A 12,863-nucleotide genomic window follows, 5' to 3' on the forward strand; every position below is an offset into this window, starting at 1 on the left:
TGCTGAATACAACAGGTGTAGACCTCACAGTGAAATACTTACTTACGAGCCCCTAACCGACAGCGCAGATCAAAAAATACAGATAAGAATAAGAAATAAAAGTAACAAGTCATTAAAGAGCAGCAGTAAAATAATAACAATATATACAGGGGGGTGCCGGTACAGAGTCAATGTGCGAGGGCACCGGTTAGTTGAGTTAGTATGTACATGTAGGAAGAGTTAATTAAAAGGGACTATGCATAGATGACAACAGAGACTGGCAGTGGTGTGGAGAGGGGAGGGTCAATGTGAATATTCAAATATTCTGGGTAACCATTTGACTAGATGTTCAGGAAGCTTATGTCTTGGGGGTAGAAGCTGTTTAGAAGCCTCTTGGACCTAGACTTGGTGCTCCAGTACCGCTTGTCGTGTGGTAGCAGAGAGAATTCATTGACTCCGGCTCAGCGTTCAACACCATAGTGCCCTCAAAGCTCATCACTAAGCTAAGGACCCTGGGACTAAACACCTCCCTCTGCAACTGGATCCTGGACTTCCTGACGGGCCGCCCCCAGGTGGTAAGGGTAGGCAACAATACATTGGTCATGCTGATCCTCAACACAGAGGTCCCTCAGGTGTGCGTGCTCAGTCCCCTCCTGTACTCCCTGTTCACTCATGACTGCATGGGCAGGCACAACTCCAACACCATCATTAAGTTTGCTGACGACACAACAGTGGAAGGCCTGATCACTGACAACGATGAGACAGCCAATAGGGACGAGGTCAGAGACCTGACAGTGTGGTGCCAGGACAACAACCTCTCCCTCAATGTGATCAAGACAAAGGAGATGATTGTGGACGACAGGAAAAGGAGGACCGAGCACGACCCCATTCTCATTGACGGGGCTGTAGGGGAGCAGGTTGAGAGCACCTTGGCGTCCACATCACCAACGAACTATCATGGTCCAAACACATCAAGACAGTCGTGAAGAGGGCACGACAAAACCTATTCCACCTCAGGAGACTGAAAAGATTTTGAGGATCTGAGGACCCATGCCAAAAGTTCTACAGCTGCACCATTGAGAGCATCCTGACTGGTTGCATCACTGCCTGGTATGGCAACAGCTCGGCCTCCGACCGCAAGGCACTAAAACGGGTAGTGCCTACGGCCCAGTACATCACTGGGGCCAAGCTTCCTGCCATCCACGACCTCTATACCAGGCGGTGTCAGAGGAAGACCGTAAAAATTGCCAAAGATTCCAGCCACCCTAGTCAAAGACTGTTCTCTCTGCTACCACACGGCAAGTGTTACCGGAGCGCCAAGTCTAGGTCCAAGAGGTTTTCTAAACAGCTTCTACCCCCCAAGCCATAAGACTCCTGAACAGCTAATCAAATGGCTACCCAGACTATTTGCATTGTTCCCCCCCAACTATTTACATTGTCCCCCCCACCCCCAACTACTTGCATTGTCCCCCGCCCCCCCCGACTATTTGCATTGCCCCCCGCCCCCCACACACCCCGTTTTTACATTGCTGCTACTCTATTATCTATGGAGTCACTTTACCTCGACTAACCGGTGCCCCCACACATTGACTCTGTACCGTAACACCCTGTATATAGCCTCCACATTGACTCTGTACCGGTACCCCCTGTATATAGCCTCCAAATTGACTCTGTACCGTAACACCCTGTATATAGCCTCCACATTGACTCTGTACCGTAACACCCTGTATATAGCCTCCACATTGACTCTGTACCGTAACACCCTGTATATAGCCTCCACATTGACTCTGTACCGTAACACCCTGTATATAGCCTCCACATTGACTCTGTACCGTAACACCCTGTATATAGCCTCCACATTGACTCTGTACCGTAACACCCTGTATATAGCCTCCACATTGACTCTGTACCGTAACACCCTGTATATAGCCTCCACATTGTACCGTAACACCCTGTATATAGCCTCCACATTGACTCTGTACCGTAACACCCTGTATATAGCCTCCACATTGACTCTGTACCGTAACACCCTGTATATAGCCTCCACATTGACTCTGTACCGTAACACCCTGTATATAGCCTCCACATTGACTCTGTACCGTAACACCCTGTATATAGCCTCCACATTGACTCTGTACCGTAACACCCTGTATATAGCCTCCACATTGACTCTGTACCGTAACACCCTGTATATAGCCTCCACATTGACTCTGTACCGTAACACCCTGTATATAGCCTCCACATTGACTCTGTACCGTAACACCCTGTATATAGCCTCCACATTGACTCTGTACCGTAACACCCTGTATATAGCCTCCACATTGACTCTGTACCGTAACACCCTGTATATAGCCTCCACATTGACTCTGTACCGTAACACCCTGTATATAGCCTCCACATTGACTCTGTACCGTAACACCCTGTATATAGCCTCCACATTGACTCTGTACCGTAACACCCTGTATATAGCCTCCACATTGACTCTGTACCGTAACACCCTGTATATAGCCTCCACATTGACTCTGTACCGTAACACCCTGTATATAGCCTCCACATTGACTCTGTACCGTAACACCCTGTATATAGCCTCCACATTGACTCTGTACCGTAACACCCTGTATATAGCCTCCACATTGACTCTGTACCGTAACACCCTGTATATAGCCTCCACATTGACTCTGTACCGTAACACCCTGTATATAGCCTCCACATTGACTCTGTACCGTAACACCCTGTATATAGCCTCCACATTGACTCTGTACCGTAACACCCTGTATATAGTCTCCACATTGACTCTGTACCGTAACACCCTGTATATAGACTCCACATTGTACCGTAATACCCTCACTACTGTTCTTTTATTGTTGCTCTTTAAATGAAATGTTATTTATTTATTTTTCTTCAGTTTAATTGAGTAAATACTTTAACATTTATTTGTTGGTTAAGGGCTCGTAAAGCAAGCATTTCACTGTTAAGGTCCACAACCTGTTGTATTCGGCGCGCGTGACAAATAAAAATGTGATTTGATTTGAATGACTGGGATTTATAATGGACTCTTTATCCAAACACCACGAAGGCTGTCCGACTAGAAACCCAAGGCAGTAAGGTCAACATGTAGGCTACTACAGGCCTATTGACAGGATAGCAACCTGCTATTTCTAGGCCTTTTACTAAATACAAAAATAGCTTGCGAGTAAAGCATTGTACCGTGTGCACTACGATGTAACCTGCGCATATACAAAAACATGTTACTTGTGTTGTGCTTCAACTACAGACATAATGTCTGAGTTCACTGCCCCCCCCTCACAGAGCCAGAGGGCGACTCCCCCCCCTCACAGAGCCAGAGGGCGACTCCCCCCCCTCACAGAGCCAGAGGGCGACTCCCCCCCCTCACAGAGCCAGAGGGCGACTCCCCCCCCTCACAGAGCCAGAGGGCGACTCCCCCCCCTCACAGAGCCAGAGGGCGACTCCCCCCCCTCACAGAGCCAGAGGGCGACTCCCCCCCCTCACAGAGCCAGAGGGCGACTCCCCCCCCTCACAGAGCCAGAGGGCGACTCCCCCCCCTCACAGAGCCAGAGGGCGACTCCCCCCCCTCACAGAGCCAGAGGGCGACTCCCCCCCCACAGAGCCAGAGGGCGACTCCCCCCCCTCACAGAGCCAGAGGGCGACTCCCCCCCCTCACAGAGCCAGAGGGCGACTCCCCCCCCTCACAGAGCCAGAGGGCGACTCCCCCCCCTCACAGAGCCAGAGGGCGACTCCCCCCCCTCACAGAGCCAGAGGGCGACTCCCCCCCTCACAGAGCCAGAGGGCGACTCCCCCCCCTCACAGAGCCAGAGGGCGACTCCCCCCCCTCACAGAGCCAGAGGGCGACTCCCCCCCCTCACAGAGCCAGAGGGCGACTCCCCCCCCTCACAGAGCCAGAGGGCGACTCCCCTCACAGAGCCGTGCACCGAACGGGATAAAACATTTTTAAAAGTCAGCTATTCTGCGTTGCATTAATCCGATGTGAGCGCTATCAGCAAATGCCAAAACACATGATGCAACTCTCCTGATAAACGCAGATTTATAAAACGGCTGCCCTCCTGCAGAACAGAGCTGCATTTATTTATTATTCCAGGACCATAGATAATGAATGACAGCATCTCCAATGGTACCCTAGACTCTATAGAGGGCACTACTGTTGACCCGCGGCCCCCCGATAGGCCACTACTGTTGACCCGCGGCCCCCCGATAGGGCACTACCGCTGACCCGCGGCCCCCGGTAGGGCACTACTGTTGACCCGCGGCCCCCCGACAGGGCACTACTGTTGACCCGCGGCCCCCCGACAGGGCACTACTGTTGACCCGCGGCCCCCCGATAGGCCACTACTGTTGACCCGCGGCCCACCGACAGGGCACTACCGTTGACCCGCGGCCCCCCGACAGGCCACTACCGTTGACCCGCGGCCCCCCGACAGGCCACTACCGCTGACCCGCGGCCCCCCGACAGGCCACTACCGCTGACCCGCGGCCCCCCGACAGGCCACTACTGTTGACCCGCGGCCCCCCGACAGGCCACTACCGTTGACCCGCAGCCCCTGACAGGCCACTACTGTTGACCCGCAGCCCCCGACAGGCCACTACTGTTGACCCGCAGCCCCCGATAGGGCACTACCGCTGACCCGCGGCCCCCGGTAGGGCACTACTGTTGACCCGCGGCCCCCCGACAGGCCACTACTGTTGACCCGCGGCCCCCGATAGGCCACTACTGTTGACCCGCGGCCCCCCGACAGGCCACTACTGTTGACCCGCGGCCCCCCGACAGGCCACTACTGTTGACCCGCGGCCCCCCGACAGGCCACTACTGTTGACCCGCGGCCCCCCGACAGGCCACTACTGTTGACCCGCGGCCCCCCGACAGGCCACTACCGCTGACCCGCGGCCCCCCGACAGGCCACTACCGCTGACCCGCGGCCCCCCGATAGGGTGACATCTGTAATGCACAACGTAAAAACAGAAGTGGAGTCATAGTGTTTCTGTAACTAAAAGAGGAACAGACTGACTGGTAATGGAAGTGAAAGAGGAACAAAGAAAGTACAGAGAAATTACCAGCAGGGTAAAACCAGTCTAATCATTACGGCCCAGTCTGAATCACTACGGATGCTGGGGGGAGGGGGGGGGGGGGGGAGCGACTAAACAATTGATCTGCACTTTGTCTCTAAAATCACAAAATGTTTACATTTTTATTGTCACGTGAAGTCTGCGGGATCTGTTTTGAGTCTTTTTATTACAGAAAGTGAAACAATGTGTCTGTTTGCTGAAAATACATTACTTCATATGGACAGAATATTAGAATTTGTAGCATAGGCTAACGAATCTATGAAAATAAACTCATTCATGCGGAAATATTTGGATCTGGTGAAAGGGAGACATATTTTGGTCATTTCAATTTAAAACACACTCTTATGTTTTCCTCTTATGTTTTAATTGAAATGACCAAAATATGTCTCCCTTTCACCAGATCCAAATATTTCCTCATGAATGAGTTTATTTTCATCGATTCGGTAGCCTATGCTACATATTCTGTCCATATGAAGTAATGTAATTTAGGCCGTAGCCTAAAGGACAGCTACATGATGTAATGAACAGCAGCAAACAGACACGTCGTTTCACTTTCTGTAATAAAAAGACTCAAAACATATCCCGCTGACTTCACAGTTTCCCTCCAGAAAGCCCTACAGGGAAACGTGATGCTTATCATGAAGCATATCCCCAGTCAACAGAAAGGATTAGTCCAACACAGGGCCCTCTAAGAGATAAGAGGAAGTTATTCCACCAAGGTTTAACTCAACCATACCACAACCACTATTCCGTTAAAATCCGCCCTAATCATCCCACGGCACAGACTACTAAATATTGAGCAGCCTTTTTGTTCAATAAAAAACCCTGAACATTCATTCATAACCATTCAAATGGATAGGCTTATTACCCAGAGTGCAGCACTATAGATTTTCTGGTTAAATAATAATAAATATGGTGTCCTGTGTGAATTTAAGTATGCTCGCTCTAATTATCTTTCTCTCTCAGAGGACCTGAGCCCTTGGACCATGCCTCAGGACAACCTGGCCTGATGACTCCTTGCTGTCCCCAGTCCACCTGGCCGTGCTGCTGCTCCAGTTTCAACTGTTCTGCCTGCGGCTATGGAACCCTGACCTGTTCACCGGACGTGCTACCTGTCCCAGACCTGCTGTTTTCAACTCTCTAGAGACAGTAGGAGTGGTAGAGATACTCTGAATGATCAGCTATGAAAAGCCAACTGACATTTACTCCTGAGGTGCTGACTTGCTGCATCCTCGACAACTACTGTGATTATTATTATTATTATTTGACCATGCTGGTCATTTATGAACATTTGAACATCTTGGCCATGTTCTGTTATAATCTCCACCCGGCACAGCCAGAAGAGGACTGGCCACCCCTCATAGCCTGGTTCCTCTCTAGGTTTCTTCCTAGGGTTCTGGCCTTTCTAGGGAGTTTTTCCTAGCCACCGTGCTTCTACACCTGCATCGCTTTCTGTTTGGGGGGGGTTTAGGCTGGGTTTCTGTACAGCACTTTGAGACATCAGCTGATGTTAGAAGGGCTTTATAAATACATTTGATTTGAAATAATTAGCAATAATTCCCAATAGCAGTCCACTTGCCCCCGCTGCTGCAAACACAGAGGTTGTGGTGCAAGAAACAGCAGGGAAAGCATTCTCTCCCAGATAACAGCCTACACAACACGTACCAGGAGACACACTGTCGCAAATCCTTCCCAAGCCAGGCCCTGTGATACCCAAATCCTTCCCAAGCCTGGCCCTGTGATACCCAAATCCTTCCCAAGCCAGGCCCTGTGATACCCAAATCCTTCCCAAGCCTGGCCCTGTGATACCCAAATCCCTTCCAGTGCAGCACCAGCAGCACATTGTGCATAGCCGGCTCAGTCAGTTGTATAGTGCCTGGCTTGTTTACTTTGCTCTGAGAATTCAATACGTCTTTATCTCATCATAACCCAAGCCTGATATAGCACACTGATATAACACACAGACACACCTTTGTCTGTAAGGAACAATAGAATCACACACACACACACACACAACCATAACTAGGACCTGAGGGTCATCTGGGCCTCATCTGTCCAATGCAGCACGAGGCCAGACAGAGGTGAAATGTTTCTCTTCTGATCAGTATATGGTTCCTATTCTGTACAGTCTCTGGCTAGCTAGGCCTACTCCAGTAAAATAAAAGGTACGTTCCTATTCTGTATAGTCTCTGGCTAGCTAGGCCGACTCCAGAAAAATAAAGGGTACGTTCCGATTCTGTACAGTCTCTGGCTAGCTAGGCCGACTCCAGAAAAATAAAGGGTACGTTCCGATTCTGTACAGTCTCTGGCTAGCTAGGCCGACTCCAGAAAAATAAAGGGTACGTTCCGATTCTGTACAGTCTCTGGCTAGCTAGGCCGACTCCAGAAAAATAAAGGGTACGTTCCGATTCTGTACAGTCTCTGGCTAGCTAGGCCGACTCCAGAAAAATAAAGGGTATGTTCCTATTCTGTACAGTCTCTGGCTAGCTAGGCCGACTCCAGAAAAATAAAGGGTACGTTCCGATTCTGTACAGTCTCTGGCTAGCTAGGCCGACTCCAGAAAAATAAAGGGTACGTTCCGATTCTGTACAGTCTCTGGCTAGCTAGGCCGACTCCAGAAAAATAAAGGGTATGTTCCTATTCTGTATAGTCTCTGGCTAGCTAGGCCGACTCCAGAAAAATAAAGGGTATGTTCCTATTCTGTATAGTCTCTGGCTAGCTAGGCCGACTCCAGAAAAATAAAGGGTATGTTCCTATTCTGTACAGTCTCTGGCTAGCTAGGCCGACTCCAGAAAAATAAAGGGTATGTTCCTATTCTGTATAGTCTCTGGCTAGCTAGGCCGACTCCAGAAAAATAAAACAAAAGTAGGCTAATATAAAAGCATGATTTCTTTCGAGAGTGAATTGCCTTTAATGTCATTGTAAAAAGGATTGTTGTGTCAATAACTTACAGGTAACGGGCAACATAAAAAGGTAAACCAACAGGTGTTTTAATAGGCCGATAGGCCACCATGATTATGGAATTTTATTGGAGGGATGTGACATCATTCTTCCACTAGAATTTCCATTATTTGGTGTTTTGATGATGATGATGGTGGTGGAAAACGCTGTCTCAGGCGCCACTCCACAATCTCCCGCAAGTGTGCAATTGCGTTGAGATCTGGTGACTGAGACGGCCCATGTCATAGGGTTTACATCGTTTTCCATACTCATCAAACCGTTCAGTGAGGACTCCTGCCCTGTCGACGGGGGCATGGTCATCCTATGGGGGCACAGCCATGGGAGCCTAAATAATGGCCTGCGCAGCAGGTTTCTACATGATGGGATATTAATTACTTCATTTACTCTGGAACCTGTTCAATATACTTTATATCCCTCATTTACTCAAGCGCTTCCTATATATTTGGCAGTTACCTGTAACAACTATATAGTTACCAGCCTCTCAAAACCAGTCAGTTGCTGGTTCCCTGCTTTTTCTCCTTGTGGTAAACACGTGGCGGTAAACACATCATGGTAAACACATCATGGTGATAAACACATCATGGTGATAAACACATCATGGTGATAAACACATCATGGTGATAAACACACGGTGATAAACACACGGTGATAAACACATCATGGTGATAAACACATCATGGTGATAAACACACGGTGATAAACACACGGTGATAAACACATCATGGTGATAAACACATCATGGTGATAAACACACGGTGATAAACACATCATGGTGATAAACACATCATGGTGATAAACACATCATGGTGATAAACACATCATGGTGATAAACACATCATGGTGATAAACACATCATGGTGATAAACACATCATGGTGATAAACACATCATGGTGATAAACACATCATGGTGATAAACACGTCATGGTGATAAACACGTCATGGTGATAAACACGTCATGGTGATAAACACGTCATGGTGATAAACACGTCATGGTGATAAACACATCATGGTGATAAACACATCATGGTGATAAACACACGGTGATAAACACATCATGGTGATAAACACATCATGGTGATAAACACATCACGGTGATTAACACATGGCGGTCGATGAGGTCTGAGATCAAATGAATGATCATTGTGTTGTTATATTGAGAGGAAGACTTTAGAAGCATGTCGTGTCCAGGCCACTCTGATCCTGGCTTAGCCAGCAGATAGGACCCGCCTGTTTACAGCTGCACTAGGGTCAGACAGGCTTCCTGTGTATTTTAAGACACCGTGGAGCCAGCACGAGCTATGGCTCGGAAAATGTACCTCAATCCAGGAATGACAAAATACGTTGTACTATAAACTGTCCCATTACCCCAACTGCTACACCGAGAAGATAGCACGACTGCTAGTTTAAGCAAACTGCCGTTTTCGTCCTCATTCTAGCTTGCAGTAGCACCACAGTACCACAGCAGCCGTTATGGAGTACAACGCATGACTCATCCCTGGACTGAGGTACGTTTTCTGAGCCAAAGCTCTCTCGCTGCCTCTACAGTGTCTTAAAGACAATTTATGGTCCTTCCTGACATCTGCATTGGCCGTACAGCGTTTACTGCGATGCGACCTCAGGGCTTTCATTCTTCTTGCGCTTGGTGGAGCAGAGCTGTTGTCAAGAAAGAGAGTTTGTGTTTATACGGGGATGTACCACCCCCACCTACCGTCAACCAATCATGTCAATGCAGACCTATACGGAACACTCTGCATTAAAAAAAGTAGGAGTGATTTGGCCTCCAGAATTGCGTCACACCCTCAGCGTGGAGCCACCGGATCACATTGCCAAGCACAAACCATGGCTACGAAGTCGCCTTTCCTTTCATCTCTGGTGTAACAGCTTGCAACCCCTCTCCTAGTCTACCCTGCTGTAATTCCTGCTATGACAACGTCGTTGTCACAGCAGCCTTTCCTTCCGACCCACATTCTAAAAAAAAGCATCTGCATGGTCAATCCGACATCTGCAGTGAACGTACAGAATTTACGGCGATGCGGCTTCCGTAGAAGTCACTAGAGTTCATACTTCTTTTGCATCGGGGAGCGGTTATACACATCCAATAAAGTGGTCTGCACCGTACCACCCGTAGTGATAACGGGCTAGTCTCTAAAGCCACCCAGCTCATTACAGGCACCTGGCTGAATGAAAATACATTTTCTGAGATGTTGGAGTCCATTACCCGGTGCTTGACATAGGAGCTCAGCCAAGATGGCATGAAGTAAACTCTTTTTTTTTCTTTTTTTTTTATGCACCATTTTCCCACCTGCATCCCAAATCTCCCCATCCCCATTTTATATCTATTCCACAGTATGTTGAGGTTAAAATCAGAGTATAATGCTGTATGGAAGTCAACTCCAATAAAAAGTTCAGGTCACCGTCAATCAATCAACTGCATTACTGTTGAAAAACTACTTCGACTACCAGCAACAACTTCTGTATGCTAACTATGCTAACAGTCTATACGAACGAGAGTTAGCATTTAGCAGTCACTTTTTCTAAACCTGAAAAGGGGGACAACTTCTAAAATGTCATGCAGAGAAAACAGCCAAATATATCCAAAATCAAACTTTAGTAACCACATTGTGGGCCTGTTAGGAAAAGGGGTTATTATATCTAGCTAGGCACCGGAGGGCAACAACACAATGAGATGCAACAACGTTTTTTTTCTGTCAATAATGACATTTGGCTTGTGATTTGATAGGTCTGAAGCCAAATTCCAACTGGCTTCCCTTGATACTTTTTTTTGGTGTGCCAGGACTATTTAAGATTATTTTTTAATCAAGGGAGGCTAATTGCTCGCTGGCTTCCCTTGCATTCGAGACACATTAAACCTCTTGGGAATTGAAGCACATTTATGAAAACACAGACAAAATATGTAATTATTTTGTATGTTTTTGTTTCCTTGGTCAATTTTTTGGGGAAGCCCGGCTCCCATTGGCATCCATGAATACACGCCACTGATACTGAGCACTCCACATTGCTACAACATTTGGGAGGCGCACAGCTATGCGGTATGTAGCACGATTTGGCCTCTGTAAGCCTCCGCAATTGCGTCACACCCTCTGTACGGAGCCTCCAGCAAGCATTGCCAGAGCAAGCATGAATTGGCTTTAACAGTGTTAGCGCACATTACCACAAACGACACACTGGCGTGAGATACAATGTACTGAATCAATCGTCCTTGTAACAAGCTTCCTATAAATAAAAAAACAGCAGACAGTCCATGTCGAATAGCCACAGTGCGAATTATTTCTGATGCCCAAATGACAAGAAAAGCTGATATGTTAATGTATCAGCCTAACAAATGCAACAACAAAAAAAGGTAGGCGAATGTAGCAGAAATGCAGAATGTTACAAAGCCATAAAAGAGGCTAGAGTCTGTAGATAAACATATAGGCAGCGTATGGGTTACAGGGGAGTACGCAGTAATCTCGTGAGCTTTGATAAACCACCTCCGTGATTCCAAGTTAACAAGAAAGACAAACAGGAAAAACAAATACAATGCGTGTCCGATTCCGGACTACATTCCTACCTCAATATAGCCGGCCAACCCTGGAACTACGATGCCCAAAATAAGGACCGATATTACGGAGACTCGAACCATCTTCCAAGCTGATCTGCGCCGATATCACAGTCAAATTGTCCTCTAAAATCGACAGGATCAACTCCACGATTAACAAGGAGACGAAAAAATGTCCCGGATTGATATATAAATCTCTTCAGATGAGCGAAGCTAGTCCTGCGCAGCTTGTTTGCCCCGAAATCGACAGCGAAATGTAGCACACTAATGAGTGGGAGAGAGAGAGAGGGAGGGAGGAAGAGAGGGAGGGAGGGTTCGTCCTGTGGCGCGCCTCTTCTCTCTTTCTCCAGATTTCCCCCCCCCCCGGTCTAACGTTATAGAACACAGTGCGCCGCCAGGCGTCTGGCGAGAGTCCTACCGGATGTGAAGTCATTAGATTAGGCTTTATGTACATATGATACGGCTGTTGATATGGGCCTAAAGCATTTTTGTATTGTTACATTATATAATTGCGATTTTAGCATGTACATTTTGGTGTGGGGAGAAAAAAAAAAACGTTTCAGATGCATCCCAACAGAGCCTCAACACAACACAATACATGAATCACACTATACCGGTGACAAACGGTGCACACAGACGGTTAGGGCCTACATAAAGCTGTCCCAACAGCAGAGCTTTATTTTTAACACCATGGATTGAATCGTTACCACCGCAGCGAAACAGTTTATTCAGCCTCGTTTACTGCCTTTAAAAAAAAAACATAGTTTAAATGGCTGACTTGCACAAATGTGGTTACTACTGACAATTGAGATACAAAACTATGACAAAAGGGAACGGTGAGCAAGATAAGAGTCAATCCATCATTTTGATTAAGACATTAAGGAGCGACGACGGACGTAGTCAATATAACTATTTGTTCAGCACTTTTGAAATGTACAGACAGAATTCAGAACATGGGCCGTACTTACAGTATTCTCCCTGTACACCAAGTCAGAACCGTAGGATAAATAAAGGGGACATATAAGCAGACAATGAAAGCCCTTGCAATATTTGATGATTACATTTCTCTAAAGCAGGCTATAGGCTACATGCCAAAACAGTAGGCTATTTTATGAGGGGGAAAGGGGACAAATTATTAAGGTGAGGCACATGGGCTACTAACAGCTTACTACACAACACACACTTAGTATTACTTTCTTTTCTGTTTGTTGTGCTCACTTGTCATCAAAGTCTGGCATTCTCTGGATATATGCTTTCAAGACA

The 12,863-nt window shown here is 47.5% G+C and overlaps 1 protein-coding gene across 16 annotated transcripts in view; it reads right to left on the reverse strand.

Annotated features, from left to right (window-relative positions):
* The window catches only part of aplp2 (amyloid beta (A4) precursor-like protein 2), a 140,709-nt gene extending 128,819 nt beyond the window's left edge, over positions 1-11,890 (reverse strand). For 11 of the 16 annotated variants that reach the window (XM_071360296.1, XM_071360293.1, XM_071360290.1 and 8 more), the window contains exon 1: positions 11,613-11,888. In XM_071360296.1, coding sequence (XP_071216397.1) covers positions 11,613-11,684 — 72 coding nt within the window. In that variant the 5' untranslated portion in view covers positions 11,685-11,888. Of the gene's footprint in view, positions 1-11,612 lie in introns of all 16 variants that reach the window. The other 5 variants (XM_071360284.1, XM_071360294.1, XM_071360282.1 and 2 more) reach the window with 2 other exon arrangements.
* Between the last annotated feature and the right edge of the window lie 973 nt (positions 11,891-12,863).

The sequence above is a fragment of the Salvelinus alpinus genome, chromosome 22 (genome assembly GCF_045679555.1).
Source record: "Salvelinus alpinus chromosome 22, SLU_Salpinus.1, whole genome shotgun sequence".
Classification (NCBI taxonomy): domain Eukaryota; kingdom Metazoa; phylum Chordata; class Actinopteri; order Salmoniformes; family Salmonidae; genus Salvelinus; species Salvelinus alpinus.